General features: G+C 36.8%; 1 protein-coding gene across 4 annotated transcripts in view; it reads right to left on the bottom strand.

Annotated features, from left to right (window-relative positions):
• Positions 1-1,053: 1,053 nt before the first annotated feature.
• gol (goliath) overlaps positions 1,054-18,635 on the bottom strand; it is a 100,079-nt gene continuing 82,497 nt past the window's right edge. For 2 of the 4 annotated variants that reach the window (XM_034980778.2, XM_069506244.1), the window contains 9 exons: positions 15,458-15,590; positions 14,383-14,409; positions 12,902-13,019; positions 11,431-11,502; positions 10,716-10,798; positions 10,028-10,124; positions 9,450-9,542; positions 7,914-8,017; positions 1,054-7,464 (listed from right to left, as the gene is read on the bottom strand). In XM_034980778.2, coding sequence (XP_034836669.1) covers positions 7,371-7,464; positions 7,914-8,017; positions 9,450-9,542; positions 10,028-10,124; positions 10,716-10,798; positions 11,431-11,502; positions 12,902-13,019; positions 14,383-14,409; positions 15,458-15,590 — 821 coding nt within the window. In that variant the 3' untranslated portion in view covers positions 1,054-7,370. Of the gene's footprint in view, positions 7,465-7,913; positions 8,018-8,780; positions 8,824-9,449; positions 9,543-10,027; positions 10,125-10,715; positions 10,799-11,430; positions 11,503-12,901; positions 13,020-14,382; positions 14,410-15,457; positions 15,591-18,635 lie in introns of all 4 variants that reach the window. The other 2 variants (XM_069506245.1, XM_034980779.2) reach the window with 2 other exon arrangements.

Below are 18,635 nucleotides of genomic sequence, written 5' to 3'. Positions count from 1 at the left end.
GAAGAATTTTAAACTGATGTGAAATTGTCAAATCATGATCATAGAAAGGTAAAAAATATAAATAAATGGCATAGAATGAAAATTGGTTTTTCCTTCAGCTATAACTTATAACCTCCTTATAATAGATAGAGGCTAAAAATTACGACTGCGATTGGGACTTTTCACAATTCATCTTGGTGTTCCCAACATTCGTACCAATTTTTAGCCCTATGCGAATTATTGTAACCTTAAATGTCAGTTTTGACCGGACTAATTTAATTAAATCCCGTAGTGTGAATTATTACTATGCAGGTTCTCGAATACAAACACTTCGACCGTGGCCGCCAAGCCGCCAGCTGCGTGTTTGCTTTAGAATGACAGCTACAATGTCACTATCGCAATCATTTCTGATTGGTTGCGTACTCCCTATTGGCTATAATTCATTGTTGCAACAAGAATACCATAAATTCAGCCAATCACAATTGCGGTTGTAATAATGATTGATGCAGGTTTTACGGAATCGACCTACAGGATATTGACTTGACAGACAACACGTAAATAACAAGTCGCTTCCCGCAGAAACACGCGTAATCGATGTTAGCTATGCTCGATGCATATAGAATATTTTTACCGCGAACATTAGCTGTTATGAATGACACTGTTATAGTGCATTCAATATTAACTGGCGTGTTTCCACTTGAAACCGTCATTAGCAATAACAATAGGATTACATTCGGCATGCCACGTAAACAATAGGGGTAATAAACCAAACACTCAAAGAGCCCATTCATTTTCAAAGGAGTCGGTTCAACCTTATTTTGTTGCAAACCAACCAGTGTTGATACTTTTGTATTCACCCGCCACGACTTAATCCTATTGTTATTGCTAATGACGGTCTCAAGTGGAAACACGCCAGTTAATATTGAATGCACTATACTAATGTAATGATACAGTTAGATAAAATCAAACTTTAGAATGTGTACAGCGCTGGCCAAAGCGGGTTTCTCCGATTTGTTTACCTTTTAAGTCAAATAAGGAAAATAGGACTAAAATGTGGTGTCAATAAAACACAAATTTCAATACTGTATAGGTTTTCGTTTATTTTCAACACAATATGTTGTACACACCCGGGGTACTGTTTAGAACATCTTAAGAAGGGAATGTAAATATATTTTTACATGATATCTGTTGTTACATATAAAGTACATACCAGTCTCCTTGTTAATATATTTAAGAAATCCGATGGATTCTTTTATTTTAATAATAAGTACCTTAAGTGGTATTCCGTAAGTTACTTATAACTTAAATGCTCACTTAGAAAATAAAACTTAAAGATAATGTTAGAAACAAATGACATCGCTTTTTCTTATTAAACCTCAATTCCTCCAACGCTAATATACGTCACGAGTACATTGGTCCTGTTTGCTTATAGTACGAAACATTTTAGCGTTATAGTAAACTGCATTTAAACCTGCCTTGTTTTAAAGCTCGAGTTTGTCTACACATCTACAGCTAGCGCTCCAAGCGGAAACGATGCGAAATTAAAATCAGTGGTATTGAATTTTTGACTTCAATTCAAGGATCTTACGATCCATTTTACTTTGACGTTATTGTGTTTCGACTCCCAAATGCAATCAACGTTGGCGATGCGTAAAATCTTAAACTAAGTTTACTGTACACAATCTCAAACAGGTCTTAAACTACATTACAGGCATAACGCAACTGAGTAGGTTCTTGCGGTAGTGGAGCGGTGCGGGAGGGGTGCGATATCGTGAAGCGAGAGGACTTGTGACCCTCCCGTACCTGCCCTACTCAGTTACTTGTACCTATTATATAGTGCTATCTCTTTTACAACATTCCCAATACAAAAGCATAGCATCTTGACTTCTAGACCTGTCATTTAGTTTGTGGGCAACCAGATCAGCACATTAGAGTCACAAATACGACTGATGTACGCGACAGACATTAGCGTAAAAGGAACTCAAACCTTCTAACAAATTGGTTCTGAAAAGGCTTTAAGACATGGCAAAGTTCATCAGCCAACAATAGAAGATATTCTAGAATTTGCAATTAATAATTAATAACATACAGCGTGTAATGGTTGTTTTCTCGTAAGATTGTGTCTTGGTAGCAATCAATTTACAAAAAAAGAATTTAATTTAATTTAAAACAACTTTATTGTTAATAGATTTACAGAGAGTAAGTAAAGAAATTTTTATTATCAAAAAATGCCAAATTTACCATAGGGTACTGTGAAAAACAAAACTAGAAATCGACCTCAGCTCGAACCACTAGTTCCTACCTCGCGATACATTTTCACTTTGTTGGCAGAGCATGCGATTCAAGTAGTTCTTAGGTTATAAATGATATATTTAACTCAGAGACTTATGTTTATCACGCTTTCAAGTTGAATATTTTTTTAACTATTTCAATTTGATCCAATTTATGCATAGCACAATGAACGACGCCTAGACTTTTACTGGCCCGATTACAAAACTATTAATGCAATAATCGCAATGAGATCGCAATCCCTATCAGTCGACACTCTTGCCCATGGCTCAAAGTACCGAAGTTTAGCCAATAACAATGATGTCGACGTGCGCAATGCATCACACAAGTTTCGTTATAAAGGATAGCTTGCCAGTCAGTATAAAATCAACCTTATTCCTTTGTTATAAAATACATTTTAGTTCTACAGCAAAAACATTTTCAGTACCAGTTTATTATTATAACTTTGGTATACAACATATAGTGGAACCAAAAAAATCTAGGTACTTTTAGGTACATAGGAAAAGCAATATAATTCATAGTTAAATTCAGACTAGATTTTATTAACTACCATAATATTTTAAGAGCCACGAAATTTTAAACAGTCTTCAGGGTGTTTTGTTTATTCGGGACAGTATGGCGGGATCTTACAAAAAGGTGATACAGAAAAACTTTTTTAAAGTATGTACATACTTTTTTTTGTTCTAGTCGTGATCAAAACCTGATTGAAAGAGCAATTTCGTTTGTTGTATGAGGAGAGTTTGACTTCTTTTATACCTACATATTCTTTAGGTCACAAAGATGTGTAATATTTCCTGCCGGGTACTGTAACTTAATGACGTCTCGGCAAGTTTTCCCACAAAAAGTTAGGACGTCAATTTTTTTATATGGAATAACAAAATTTTTGTATAAAAACTTATTTGATAAATGAAAGGGATTCAAGAGCCAATTCCAAAAATATCATTACATTCCAAAAATATCATTACATTCGATCTATTGTTTGAAGTTTTAAAAAAAATCAGTTAGCCATTTCCTACCCTGGCTCTAAACTTGGTGATTTTGAAAATGTATAGTTTTTTTTTACTTTTAAAAAACAATCGCTGAAATCACCAACGTCAGTAAAGGTCAACTTATATTTCACAATCACAAAGACAACTTATAGTTTTTTTAAATTTTTAACATATTTACCTATTTAAGTTTTATTTTTATTTTTCATGTCCCGAAATTGTAGTTACATAGTAGTAATAAATTAAGTTACATTGGAAATGCTTATCTCTAAACAGAGATTTCTTCCAGCTTCTGTCTACATACATACTGTCCCAAATAAATATAACACTCTGTATATAATATGTAACTAGCCACTGATGATGGTTGTGAACATGTGAAGCCCTAGTAACGCAATACTTATATGTGTCACAACATATTATACATTGACTCGAATCCTAACTTATTAGTGAAAACGGCGAAAAAACATGATTTTATTGGAAAACATAAAAAAGCAGTTTTTCCTCTAAAATTGCAAAATGTGTACCTGAAACTATCATCAAAAAAATTACTTAAAAAACAAGTTTATATAAACAAGACAAAAATAAAGAAAATTTTTTTAGTTTTAGTGTAAAATACATAACAATTGTAGGATAAAATAAAAAGTAAATATTTGAAAATTAAACCATATTTAGGTGGGTTACAAACTCCCTAGAGTAAATATTATGTTCCTTGGTTACAAATCTGCTTACAAAACATACATAAGAACAAAATTATTGCAGTAACACACAAATACAAATAAGGCAACAATTGTAATTTTAAAAGGAAAAGTGCTATTCTTTGTCAGTTGTTTTTCGAAATTATCTCACAATGATTATTATTTGGGTTAAAGACTTATTAATCTAAAATGTACGGTGACCGCTCAAAATTAATCAAAACAAGTTATATTTATATATTCTGTAAGAAAAATAGTAAAAAAAATTGTTAGTAAATATCAAGTGTCATTTTAAAATTGGTTTCAAAGTTATGTAGATAAATATGTAATGTATGTATATAATGTATATTCAAAAAGAACTCGCATTATTTGGTTGGACTTGGTATTAGTTTAGACTTAGTTTTACTCTTAGTTTGTTTAAGTTTAGTACTTAAACAAACTAAGAGCCAATTTTTGAATCACCACATAATGTTTAACTGCGGAATGACGTTATGATAGTTTTTTTATTTTAAAAATTTATCAAAAAGTTTACTTGGCGATAAAAAAATCAGCTCTAAAGACTTGAATTGAGTGGACTAGAACTAGTGCCATCCTTCTCAAAATGAGCACTACCTAAAAGGATAGCATTATTTTTAATCATGTCAGCTTAGTGTAGGATTTAGGTATCATCACAACTGTCGTGTAAAGTACGATTTTAGTCCTTATTTTAAAGGTGAACTGTACTTTTGACATGACATAACATTACCTAAAATGGCGAGTGAGATCTCAAAATGTATGCATTATACAACTTTGGCACATATGTAAATTTAACGTCTATTGTGTTTCAACGGTCACCGCTCTGTCCAAGTATTTATTAACAACGATGGACGGACAACCTTAACTCAAAACATTATTAATTAATAAAAAGGGCCACCACAACCAACGTACCATACATCCAAATGAAAATTTTAATGAAATTAAGGATATACTTATGAGATCATCCAAACAAGTTTAAGTACAATTTCGAGGGCTCGATTTTTCATAATGGCATTTTATTGGTAACTGCACGCAAAGAAATATAAAACCAATTATTTTTCGTAAATATAGGCGTTCTTTGAGTGCAGTTACGTCTATACATTCTTCGCTTTTTGTCAAACGGGTGCTAAGTTGGCGCTAGCGAATAAGTGCAGTCAAAATAGTTACAAAATTAACTCTCAATTAATTTATTCACAGATTTGTGAGAAATTACTGACGAATGACGATATTAAGAAACTTAAGGCCGCGGAAACACCTGCAATTTTAATTCACGTAAGTAGCTTACATAATTAATTTACAGTGAATGTACTTATGTAAACAGTAAATTTGCTGTCAAATAATTACGTAAGCTTCTTACGTGAGTAAATAATTTCCAGGTGTAATCGCGGCCTAAAATTATGAAGCTATTTTAAAATATTTCATTCTACTCTCTTGTACCCAAATATATGCAACGCAAAATTCAGTTAAAAGACATTTTCAACCATCATCGATTTACATATTTTCTAACATCAAATTAATGCTTCTCCCAATTCATCTCATTTTTAAACTCTTCAAAAGGCTACTAGCGCCAAATAAGAACCCATTATAATGCATACATTTTGAGATCTCGCTTGCCATTTTAGGTCTATGTGTCAACTATCATGTCAAAAGTACGATTTTAGTCCGGTTTAAAGGTGACCCGTACTTTTGACGTGACGGTTGAGTGTTGACACAGAGCTAAAATGGCAAGTGAAATCTCAAAATGTACGCCCTATACATAGCGTTAACATTACATAAATTTTCTCGTACCGTCTCTGTGTTTTAAAGCTATCAATGCAAAAGTATCCAATACTGCAGAATTTTAATATTTTTATTTTAAAGAATATAATGAAGACAAAAACAATGTACCCTGAATAACATTACAAATTCTTAACTGTCATGAAAATTTAAGAGAACAAGAAATATAAGAAAAATAAAGAAGCAAGAAAGAAAGAGAAATATAAAAAAGTTTACACCATACACAATATTAACGAAGAATTTAATCCTGACAGGTACATTTTTTAATCAATTTATTTAGCAACCAAACTTATTTTTTTTTTTACTTTAAGTAAAATTACATTCTTCATCAATTTATTAGTAATCAGTCGAAAAGTAACTCAGCAGTGTTGTTATTTGGTAAAAAATATAGGACCTTTTTGACAAATAACAACACGTAGCAAACGTAACTTATCGATAGATTTCACTGCAGATAGATTGGTTCTAGATTTCTGCCGATAATAATGAAGAAATTTGACATGACACTATAAAATCAAAAATATAATTATGTTGAAAATATTATTATTGTAGAAGATCACTTTTGCACTGAAAACGATTTCACTTTGAAAATATGCGTTTTCTATTTCGCGACACTGCGGCACGAAACGCACAAAACGCACCAACCGCACGAAAGTCGTTGACTAGGCGGAGTCGCGGTTCTTGCCTATCTACACTAGTCCGTAACTAAATAGTTTTCATTAATTAAAAAATATCACTTGTCATTCACCATAACTCGTATCACTGGAAGTAATCATATTCTATGTACTAAAGATTTCACATCGCCCGAATTTTTGCCACGGCTCTTGACCAGATGTCACGCAACGCCACCCGTTCAAACGTCACGCCATGCCATCCTACCAAATGTCACGCGACGCCACCCTATCAAACGTCCCCCCACACCACTTGACCAGATGTCATAGCATGCCATCTTGTCAGAAGTCACACCACCTGACCTCGACACTCGATATCTATCAATGTTGTCGATATATGCAAACGCATTACGTACGTACGTATTTATACGTACTGAGTACAAGTAGTGTAAAGATGGGTGGCGTAGCATCGATTGGTAACAGTGTTCCTAGTATGTATTCCTTTTTAAGCCGTGTAAGCTTTAACGTTAAAACGTGAAAGCTACGTAAATCTTCCTTTGTATGGAGTTGCCAAACTATCATGTTTGCCCGTCTATACTAAAATGACAGTTTTACGCAAACTCACATGTCACGTTCGTTTACTTGAAAACTTACATGGCCTCAGAACTTACGCTGTATGATAATATTTACTAACAATTGAATTTCAATAATCAACCTATCTGTAATCTGTAGATAAGTTATTTAACACCGTTGCGACTTGTATAAGTTGTACTACTGTACTAATTTGGGAAATAAGTCCGCTTGGTTGTAGAATCCTATTACGATTCACCTTTCGCATATTTGAAGAAAATAATGCGAAACATACAGAACGTCAGGCTTTCGGCACATGAAATCCTTTAGCACATAGAATACCATTGACTGGAAGTCATTTTTTTTGTATTTTGTGAGTATTTTCGTGGTGATCGTATGAACACATCACTGCAGGGTCACTTCACACAGACGCGCGCGCGGGACGAGGGAGGGACTCAGTCGTGCGGGGAGGAGCGGGAGCTGACGGACGCGGCGTCCTCGCGGGAACATTCGTCTCTCTGACTATGTGTCGGTGACCCGCCGCATGATCTGCAATTAATACAAACGAAAATATTTTAGCGAAACCATGAATCTATAGTATATATAAAAGGAAAAGTTGACTGAAAGCACTGAGTGTAATCCACGCGGACGAACTCGCGAGCATAAGCTAGACTATAATATAAACCTGGATTATTTATAACTAGAGGATGCCCACGACTTCGTCCGTGTGGATTTCGGTTTTTAAAAATCCCGTGGGAACTCTTTGATTTTCCGGGATAAAAAGTAGCCTATGTCCTTCCCCGGGATGCAAGCTATCTCTGTAAGAAATTTCGTCAAAATCGGTTGAACGGTTGGCCCGTGAAAGGCTAGCAGACAGACAGACACACTTTGGCATTTATAATATTAGTATGGAAGTATGGATTTTTATGATAGTATTTCTACCTACACCTCAAGGAAATTTCTATTTTTTTTATTCATAAAGGAAGGGTGATGGTTACCTGTCGGGCGGCGGATCGGTGCGCGCGGGCACGAGGTGGTCGGGCGACGCGGCGCGACTGCTGCGCTCGCTGCTGGCCTCCTCGTACGAGTTGTCGCTGGTTAACTGCAATAGACAATGGAAATGTAGCATACAGGCAAATAATACATACAAACTTACATTCATACTAACACATATACTACATTCAAGACACGTCGTCTCGAGTCTGTACCCCACGCAGTGTGCGTGGGAGGGGTAATCGTACTGAGGCAGTCAGTCGCATATATTACTTTAGTCTATGGTCAGTCGAGCTCGGACCGCCGCACAGTGAAGACGTGGACGGTGAGATGGTCGAGCCGATATTTACACACTATAATTAAATACTCATACATGAGTTACTACAGGAAACATACCACAAGTGCAAAATATAATCCAACAGCCCATGACAACCAGACATTGGCAATTCTGAGCACTTTTTCGGAATCATGTTATAATAGCTCAACTCACAAAAGATAGAAATCTTTTGCACTTTGCGCCGACGATATAATGCTGTAACTAGCTTATGACGATATCTGATGTGTTGATTGTGTGTATCACTTAGTTGCTTATAAAGATCTGTTGCTTATAAAGTTCTGCCTAACAAACACTATATTATTAATCTTTTTAAACTATTCACGAATGGAATTGGCGTGATCTGAGTCTATAAATGGTTTTTTCTGCAATTAAAAATAATTTGACTATCAGCCACTCTGCTCCACTATAAGATGCCGTACGACATTGCACTGTGGAAGTAGGCAAATCAGACAAGCCTAGCCTATTCTCTCAACGCGTGCGCCTACATTTTAATCTATACAAATTGGGGTGTACAACTTTTTGGTTACGATCTCACCTGACGCTAACTGGCGATGCAGTCTAAGGTGCACCGCACTAACCTGGAAGAGGTATGGCAGTGGTATAGACTTAAAACTTAAGTTTAAAAACACAGAATTCTAAACTACGTAATAGAAATGGTATCTACTGTTTTTCTAAAATCGGAATAGCGTCTTGCCAATGTTTAGCTACTCACAGATGCATAAATAAAATAAATAAACCTTATCCGCAGTAGCAAAAGCAACGCAATTAAACTATAACATTAGACAAATACATCTATTTTTACAGTAACGAGCTCTGAAGTTTCACAAGACATTTCCGAAGCTTACGCTCTTATGTTTTATGATTCGTTTGAGATCTCACTTGCCATTTTGACTATTTGTCAACTGTCATGTCAAAGGTACGGTTCACCTTCAAATCATAGTACCCGACAGGTCGAGATGGCAATCTAGAAGGAAACGCCCCGCATACCCGCTCTAACCCGGTGCGGGCGAGCGCGAGTAACCGGGGCATACCCCGATCGTCATCTTGAGCTGTCGCCAACTATAATCATATTTTTGACATGACAGTTGACACATAGGGTTAAAATGGCGAGTGAGATCTCAAAATGTACGCACTATACCACTTCTATACTTATTTGAATTCTGTGTTTAGGGCAATAAAGCATATAAAAATAAATAAAGGTTACCAGTGTGAGCGGGTGTCGGTTGCGTCCCGGACTGAGCGACGTACGCGCTTCCTCTACTTCTAACTGCAGGATGCTCTCCTGACTGCCCGTGAACTGTGGAACAAATTGTTCAAAGCTTAAAAGTGCAACCGCTGAGTTTCTTGCTTGTTCTTTTCGATATGAACTTAGGAATTTCAAAGGAACTTTGTAGAAGTTTGATCATTTGACTATTCAAAGGAACTTTGTAAAAGTTTGTACATTTGACTATTCAAAGAAACCTTGTAAAGGTTTGTACATTTGACTATTCAAAGGAACTTTGTAAAGGTTTGTACATTTGACTATTCAAAGTAACTTTGTAAAAGTTTGTTCAATTGACTGCTCAATAGAACTTATAAAAGTTTATTTAAATAAAAAAGTTTATAATCTAAAAGTTTAAAAAAAACTTACTGTACCTAATAACATTTTTGAATAAACCTGTCCAAAATTAATTAAAATGACATTGCAATTCGAGAAAAAAATATTTTGTAAAGGTAGGTAGTAGATAAAAAAAATTATTTTTCTTATACAAACAAGTTTTATTGTGAGTTGTTTTGACTTACCACGAAGCCATAATACTTGAGTATGTCCATCTTACACATGGGACACGTCCGGTGTTCTAGCAACCAAGGGTCGATGCAGTTCTTGTGGAAGTCGTGCCTGCCAAGGAGAAAAACATTTTTACAAATGGTATATATAGCCAGTGGCGTGCACAGGAGTTCAAGCCAGGGTATGCATTTAGGTATGAACTTATTTTATGGCAGGTTATAATGAAAAATAAGCATTGATTTATTACAATGAGGGTAAGCAGTGCTTTTATGCCTCTATGAGCTGCACGCCACTGGTGATAGCCCAGTGGTTAGGACGACCGCCTTCTAACTGGAGGTCGGGGGTTCGATCACGGGCACGCACCTCGAACTTTTCGGAGTTATGTGCGTTTTAAGTATGTAATTAAGAGTCACTTGCTTTAACGGTGAAGGAAAATATCGCGAGGAAACCTGCAGACCTGAGAGTTCTCCATAATGTTCTCAAAGGTGTGTGAAGTCTACCAATCCGCACATGACGCCAAAACCCTTCTCACTCTGAGAGGAGACCCGTACTCTGTAGTGAGCCGGCGATGGGTTGATCATGATGATGATGATGATGATAGTTATATTGTATCAAAAGGTTATCAAAACGAGATGGCAATCGGGGTGCGAGGCGGGGGGACGCCCTGTCACTCGCACTCGCCCGTGTGTATGTGTGACTCACCGACACGGAAGCGAGCGCAGAGTCTCCGACACCTTGTAGGGCTCGATGCAGATCGCGCAGCACTCGCCGTCGCCTTGCACTTCCTGCAGAATAAACAAACAAGTGACAAGAAAGGTCGCATGTTCGGTAGGCGGCCGTGACCCTAGCCTTTTTTACAATACAATAATAATATTGTATTGTATAATATATTGTATATATTATATTATATTTTATAGTATGTACCTATTAGAGTGTATGTGTTTATATATACCTATATATATTTATATATATATTATATTTATAGCTACATTGCGACTCCCCGTCTTACAGTTCTATAAGTTCTTAAAGTATGGGTTGCCTGGAAGAGATCACTTTAGTGATAAGGTCGCCCTTTGTTTTTTAAGTGTATCCTATATTCTTACTCTCTGTAAATCTATTAACAATAAAGTTATTTTAAATTAAATTAAATTAAATAAAATACAATTTTTTATTTGAGCCTCCGAGTGGGAGGTTCCACTGGGAGGCTTGGGATTTTTTTATATCTTGGACCAAGAGAACTATAAAATTCTACGAAACTACGATTAAACCGTCAAATAAACAGAATAGTTTATCGGTATTTATCGGTCATTGACTCTGTCTAGATATTTGGCTTTGAGTCTATAGTTCTTTGAGAATGAGATCCGCAGTCAGAGCCTATCTTGATTTGATAGATGATTGATCTAATCAGACTACTCACCCTGTCATCAGTCTTCAAACTTTTCACGGGTATTTTGGACAACGCTTTCTTAGCAGCACAGCATAATCTTTTCTGAAATATACACATTGGTTCTATTATTCCACAACAAAATGAAGTTTATTCAACTAAACATTTACCACCATTAGTTTAATTAATCACCACTCTCAATATTAAAAAGCGAAAGTTTGTATGTGTACGTGTGTATGTGTGTATGTGTGTGAGTTTGTTATCCTTTCACGCAAAAACGGGACGGATTTAGCTGAAATTTGCAATGAAGATAGCTTATTTTATCCCAATCAAAGAGTTACTGCGGGACTAAAAAACCTCTATCCACGCGAACGTAGTCGCGGGTATCATTTAGTTCAATTAATATTTTTGAGTCTATTTCTCACAGTTAGGATTAAAATCCTTTGATCATCATCATCAACCGATAGACGTCCACAGCTGGACATCAGTCTCTTGTAAGGACTTCCACACGCTAAGGTCTTGCCGCCGCGCCGCCTGAATCCAGCGGTTGCAGTTGTTGTGGTCCAGCGCACAGTTAGGTTTCCTGAGGATGCTCCGGTGTTGGAGCGAAACTTACGTTGAGTGGGTTTTCTAATCCCGGGGGTCGGGGGTTCGATCCCGGGCACGCACCTCTTACTTTTCGGAGTTATGTTCGTTGTAAGTAATTAAATATCACTTGCTTTAACGGTGAAGGAAAACATCGTGAGGAAACCTGCATGCCTGAGAGTTCTCCATAATGTTATCAAAGGTGTGTGAAGTCTACCAATCCGCACATGGCCAGCGTGGTAGACTATGGCCAAAACCCTTCTCACTCTGAGAGGAGACCCGTTCTCTGTAGTGAGCCGGCGATGGGTTGATCATGATGATGTATGTTAGTGGAGCTGACTGGAGCGTCATGCCTGCTTGGTGGCTTACTTTTTCTTATCAATGGGAGGGTGGGCGGTGCACGACACATTCTGCACATTGTACCATTCAGATTAATTGTCTGTTTTGGTTGCCAATTAGACTGAGAACAAACGATGCGTTTCCGGTGCGTTGCGGTGCCGCATCGCTGTGAATTTGAGTATTGGGTGCTCACACAGACAAAGGTATGGCGTTGCAATGCACCACGCCTCCCCGCCTCGTCTCTCTGGTCCCAAGTCTGTTGCGTGGACGGTGCGGCGCCGCACGACATTGTAACGCATCGTGTGGTATGGTGCAGTGATTTCAATGTAGGATGACGCAGCGGCACCGCTCGTAACGCATCGTGTCGCTTCAAAATTAAGCTTATGGTAAGATTACACCTAACGAGTACAGTGGCGAGTCAGTGTCCTCGGCCGAGTACTCGGTTGGTATAAACACTTTACCACAAGTAAATGTTAATACGTTTATACGTCTCGGCCGAGTGACATTTTACTGTCACGCTTCACTGCTCGGTAGGTGTAATCTGCCCATTATTGTTCTTTGTTAAAAGGGAGTTGCTTACCGACATTCGATCCTTAGCGTGTATATACCGGAACCGTTGTATGTAGTAGAACACTAGCCACGCCAGCGAGATCACCATCAGCACTATGAACGATATCGACACGAACAGAACCGATGTCCTGAAATAACATTACATTGGCCGTTAATAAAGAATATGATGGGCAAAATCAAACCTGGGCGTAAGGCCAACAGAAATATGGCTAGTTTCTGTTGTTAGGACTCAATGTTAGAAATAGGTACCTAAATTTTCAAATAGGTAAATCATAAAAAAGTTGCAGTCAGGGTGGACGGAAGCAACGGAAGGGAAAACTTAAAACTATAAAATAATAAGCTTTTTTTTGGATTTTTAAATTAATTGAGCGTTATTATAAATATTAAAATTTCATAACATTAAATTAAAATCTTTAGATCGTAAGTTTAGTTTTTACATCTATCGGCATTCCGAACACTATCAACATTAGCGACACCGACAGGTGACGCGACCTCGAAGTGTTTACTCATCCCAAAATCACCCCACGCGCCTAAAGAAGTTTCAACTTCAATAAAACACAAATCTTCAAAATATTTGTATAGTATTGTTCTATTATTTTATGGAAATAATAAATTCAAATTTCTTAGTTGTTAAATACATTTAAAATCTGTTGGTTTTACGCCCATATTGCCATTTAAATAAAATAAAATAAATCAATCGGGAGCATAGGAGGTACATCGATGCCTAGCTCAATGAGAAATTAGAATACCATTATTAGTCAAACTCAGTAGAGATTTTATAATCAGTAGTATCTAGCACATTGATACATATTTTTTTATAGAGAAAAATCTACCTAAAGCCAAGTCTCCACTGGCATATAACTTCCACAATTTCTTGCAGAAGGCTTTGACAAGTCACTTGCAGTAAGTCAATTTCTGCAAGTTTTGCGGAAGTCATTGCCAGCTTGGCCTAAGATTTTCTAGCAAAACTATGAAGATTGAAGGTATTTTTGCTGAAATATTTAAACTAAATAGATAAGAAGTAGCACAGCATTCCTTTTAAGAGCTGTCAAGATTGGCGTACAGTAAGATTAGCACCATAATGCAAGTAGATATATATCTAAGGATACGTACTGACCAGGAGCATTCGCTTGTAATGTATAGTGCATTCAAATAAACTGGCGTCTTTCCACTTAAACATCGTGAGGAAACCTGCATGCCTAAAAGTTCTCCATAATGTTCTTAAAGGTGTGTGAAGTCTACCAATCCGCACATGACCAGCGTGGTAGACTACGGCCAAAATCCTTCTCACTCTGAGAGGAGACCAGTGCTCTATAGTGAGCCAGCGATGGGTTGATCATGATGAATGTTAAATGATCTCGGATGCTGCGAAGCGGTGTCGAACACTGAATTAGCGAATGAGCTCTCTGGTCAGTACGCGCACCCTAATAGAAAGTACAGTAAGTATAGTAAAAGCCAGCTATTTACATGTGTATATATAACTGTACGTACGAGTAAATAGTACCAGCCTCGCTCGCACTGATCCGCGAGGGGATGCCAAATAAACGAAAACATTAAACTCTAATAAAATTATACAATAAATTAAGTTAAGGGCGTTTTTACCGTGACTCTCTCACTCTGACGACAGACAGACACCAGTAGGGCGATTTCGTAAATCCTGCATCAATCATTTTTACAATCTCAATTGTTGTGATTGGATGAATTTGTGCTATTCTTGTTCCAACAATGCATTGTAGCCAATAGTGAGCGAGCGTCAACCAATCACAAATGATTGCGATCGTGATATTGTAACTGTCATTGTACCGCAATCGCGCAGCTGAGTAACACTCCGTTTTACCCTTTGGGTACGGAACACCAAGCCACAACTGCCGTGTGGTTGCAGAATCGACACGATGGAAAAATTTACGAACGTCACGTCGTGTGCAGTGTGTCGTGTATCGTGACCGCAAATCGTGCCGTGCAGTGTGTGATGCGTGCAAAAACGCTGTTATAGAATAGAATGTTTTTTTATTTATGTAAACTTTTTACAAGTGTTTATGAATAGTCAGGTAGTTTTAATTTACCACTGGTTTGGTATAGTTAAGTACAATATTATAAAAATAATTTGCATATAAAAAGGCAACATAATTACTTGTAATCAATTTGATATTGACATCAATTCTCGTTTAGTTTCTCCGAGATATCCATGCAGATGTTTTCCTTCACCGAAAAGGAATAGTAGCGCCATCAGGTCGAAATTTCAATCGCGTTCGTTGACCTCTGGCTTCAGTCAGATGTTTTATTTGCAATACATATACATATATCGTAAACTTTTACAAAATAATAGGATTTTTTATTTATTTTTTCGCGGTTTTTTTGTGGTATCATATCAACTTATCAATAACCATCAGTACTATCACCTGTCTTAGTTTTTGTCAGCGTTCTGGTTACACCCTTTTTTTCGCAGTTACGCGGAATTCCGCTCGCGGAAAACAGGTTATACACATGACACGGGTTATACATACCGGTTATGGGTATTTTAGTGTTATAATCAATGTATAATGATTATAATTATAATTTTACAAACTTATTGATGTTGCTATTGATGTGTGTGTAGGTACGCCCCTTGATGACGCCGATCATGACCCTCGTGCCGTTGTCCACCAGCCGGGTGATCTCCTCGCCCTTCCACCGGTACGTGAACACCGCGCTTATGTTGCCTGCAAACAAAATAAAAGGGTTTAGGGTATGTTGAGTAGAAAGCGGTGATAATGATATAGAGTCTTAGTTAGCCATTCTTAGTCTTACTATACCTACTAGGTTATTAGGTTAGTAAGAACAGAATCTCATAGCAAATAGGCATAGGCAAATTTTCGGTATAATCACGAAATGTATGTATTTAAAAAACAAATAATTTTCACTAAGACACTGAGTAACAATATTCACTACAGAGTACTATATAGTCTATACATATACATAGGATATTCACAGAGTACAGTGTTGCTAACTTTGGAATTTCATTTCCGTATTTTTCATGCGATTCTGGTCTACCTATAAGACGGCGCGGCGCTCTCCTATTCGGGGTGGCCGGGGTTTTTTAAACAAACCAACAAACAAACACACTTTCGCATTTATAATAAGGGTACTGAAAGGGTAGGTGCTAATTACAGGTTTTAGAACCTTTAATTACGGCAATATGTAAACATTTCAGAATTATAATGCAACATGTTTATCACAGGGATCAATAATATTGATAGGTACTGATTACTAAGACCTCATTGATAAGAACTGAGTTTATCTGGAGGTCATAAATCCTAATCGAATATAACAAAATCACGTTCAGATTACTTTGTTACTATTTTTTTGTTTTGTTTTAAGGGTTCCGAACCTCAAAAGGAAAAAAAGGAATACTTATAGGATCACTTCGTTGTCTGTCTGTCTGTCGTGTCTGTCAAATAACCTATAGGGTACTTCCCGTTTACCTAGAATCATGAAAAGCAATGTCTTATAGCACAAGTTAAGAAAAAAAATGAAAACCGTGAATTTGTGATTGCTTCACAAAAATTAAAGATTTCGACGACAACAGGGTCTTCGACGGTTGGCCGAAGTCCAAGCGGGGGGTACGGGCCTCGAGGCGTAGCCTCCTTACCCGGGAAAGGCGTGGGGTATTTGCGTTACCCCGGTGTTGGTCTTCTAGCCGGAATTACTCCGGCCAGGGCCCGCCATCTTGGCTTGGGGCCCCGTGGCTAGTTGTGTCATTTATTCATGTGTGATTTGTTCATTTAAAGATTTGTGTTTCCGAAATAATTAGTTTTCTAAATCACATCAAGATGGCGCGGTACGGCATTGCAAATTTTTATTATACTGGTTTGAGGTTTCTTGTACGATAGTGCGGAACCCTTCGTGTGCGAGTCCGACTAGCACTTGACCGGTTTTTAGATTACAAATTTAAGCGTGTTCCTAACATACACTTGATCAGTTTTTTGAAATGTATAGTTAACTAGAGGATGACCGCAACTTCGTCCGCGTGGATTTAGGTTTTTTAAAATCCCGTGGGATCTCTTTGATTTTCCGGGAAGCCTATGTCCTTCCCCGGGATGTAAGCCAACTTTGTACCAAATTTCATCAAAATCGATTAAACTGTTGGGCCGTGAAAAGCTAGCAGACAGACAGACATACAGTCACACTTTCGCATTTATAATACTAGTATGGACAAGGTACCTATCTGGTTACGTTAGTCTATCACAAACAAGCATTGTCAATTATCGTTGCCAACCATAATAATATGTACTTGATGTATAATGTTTTATCATAATGCATTTAGATAAGAAGATAGTAACTATTCTGTAATAAGTAATAACAAATTGGCAATGTTTTGCACTGAAAATGTATGCAACTTACAAGACTAGTCCATTTTATATTCATATACAAACTAATACAGGTTTTTATTGAAAATAATATGGCACATCAAAGCCAAATGAATAATAATAATTTCATTATTTTCAGAACATTATAGTTATAGGTAAGTTTAAGGTGTAGTTTAGTTTAGAAAAACACTGGCTAACTGCTTACGTTTATGTTTTTATGACAAAAACTCTTCGAATTTCTACTCAGAATTTTTCAAGAATCACTAAGTAATAGATTGAAAAAACATTTTAAAAAAACCGGCCAAGTGCGAGTCAGGCTCGCGCAATGAGGGTTCCATACTACAGTCGTATTTTTTCGTCATTTTGCACGATAATTCAAAAACTATGATGCATAAAAATAAAATAAAAATCTGTTTTAGAATCTACAGGTGAAGACCTTTCATATGATACCCCACTTGATATAGTTATCTCACTTCGAAAGTTGAAAATACTAATTATTAGTTCATGACCACAATTTAATTTTTTTTGTGTGATCTAACCCTAAATTCACGGTTTTTAGATTTTTCCCCAAATGTCAGCTATAAGATGTACCTACCTGCCAAATTTCATAATTCCAGGTCAACGGGAAGTACCCTGTAGGTTTCTTAACAGACCGACAGACAGACAGACAACAAAGTGATCCTATAATTATTTGTTATTAAAAATATACACATGTACACACTCACACATACATACACACACTCGCACTTACAATACACACTGATACACATATGTACACACACACACTCATACACACACACACACGTATTTTTAAGTTTCATATTGTGGCTAATTCCTTTGTACACAATCTCTAAACTAAACTAAAATATCACGTCTAAACCTATTGCTATCCCTTTCATAATGTTGCTTGCGGAAAAGGAAAGCACTAGATTTAGACCTATTAATTTAGTTTAGTTTAGAGATTGTGTACTAGAGAATCGGCCCCATTGTTGTTATAAGTGTTTATTTGTTAATGATGGAGGAGGGAGAGCGGGGACCCTGAGATACAGGTTTTGCAAACTTACTTCAGGGTCCCTGGCACAATTTTAAAAAGACCTTTTAAAACAAATAAATCATTTCATTTCATTTTATTTCATTTCATTTCTATAAGGGTTCCGGTTTTCCTTTTGAGGCACGGAACCCTAAAAATTAGCATTTTACCAATATTAGGCTTATACAACTCACCAGTTACCACAATGGTAGGTAAGTTGTTTATGATTGGTACTTTAGTAAATTATGTTGATAAGGTAGGTATGCCTACCTAGCTGGTATACCTACTAATTAGTAAGGCCACCTAGCCACATTACAGTAATATCTAGAAATTACAACCAAGGTCTTTTTATGTGGAAAAAAACATTA

This window comes from Maniola hyperantus, chromosome 22 (assembly GCF_902806685.2).
Source record: "Maniola hyperantus chromosome 22, iAphHyp1.2, whole genome shotgun sequence".
In the NCBI taxonomy this organism is placed as follows: Eukaryota; Metazoa; Arthropoda; class Insecta; order Lepidoptera; family Nymphalidae; genus Maniola; species Maniola hyperantus.
Note: the sequence above shows the minus strand (reverse complement) of the source record. Positions and strands in the feature narration are given on the sequence as shown.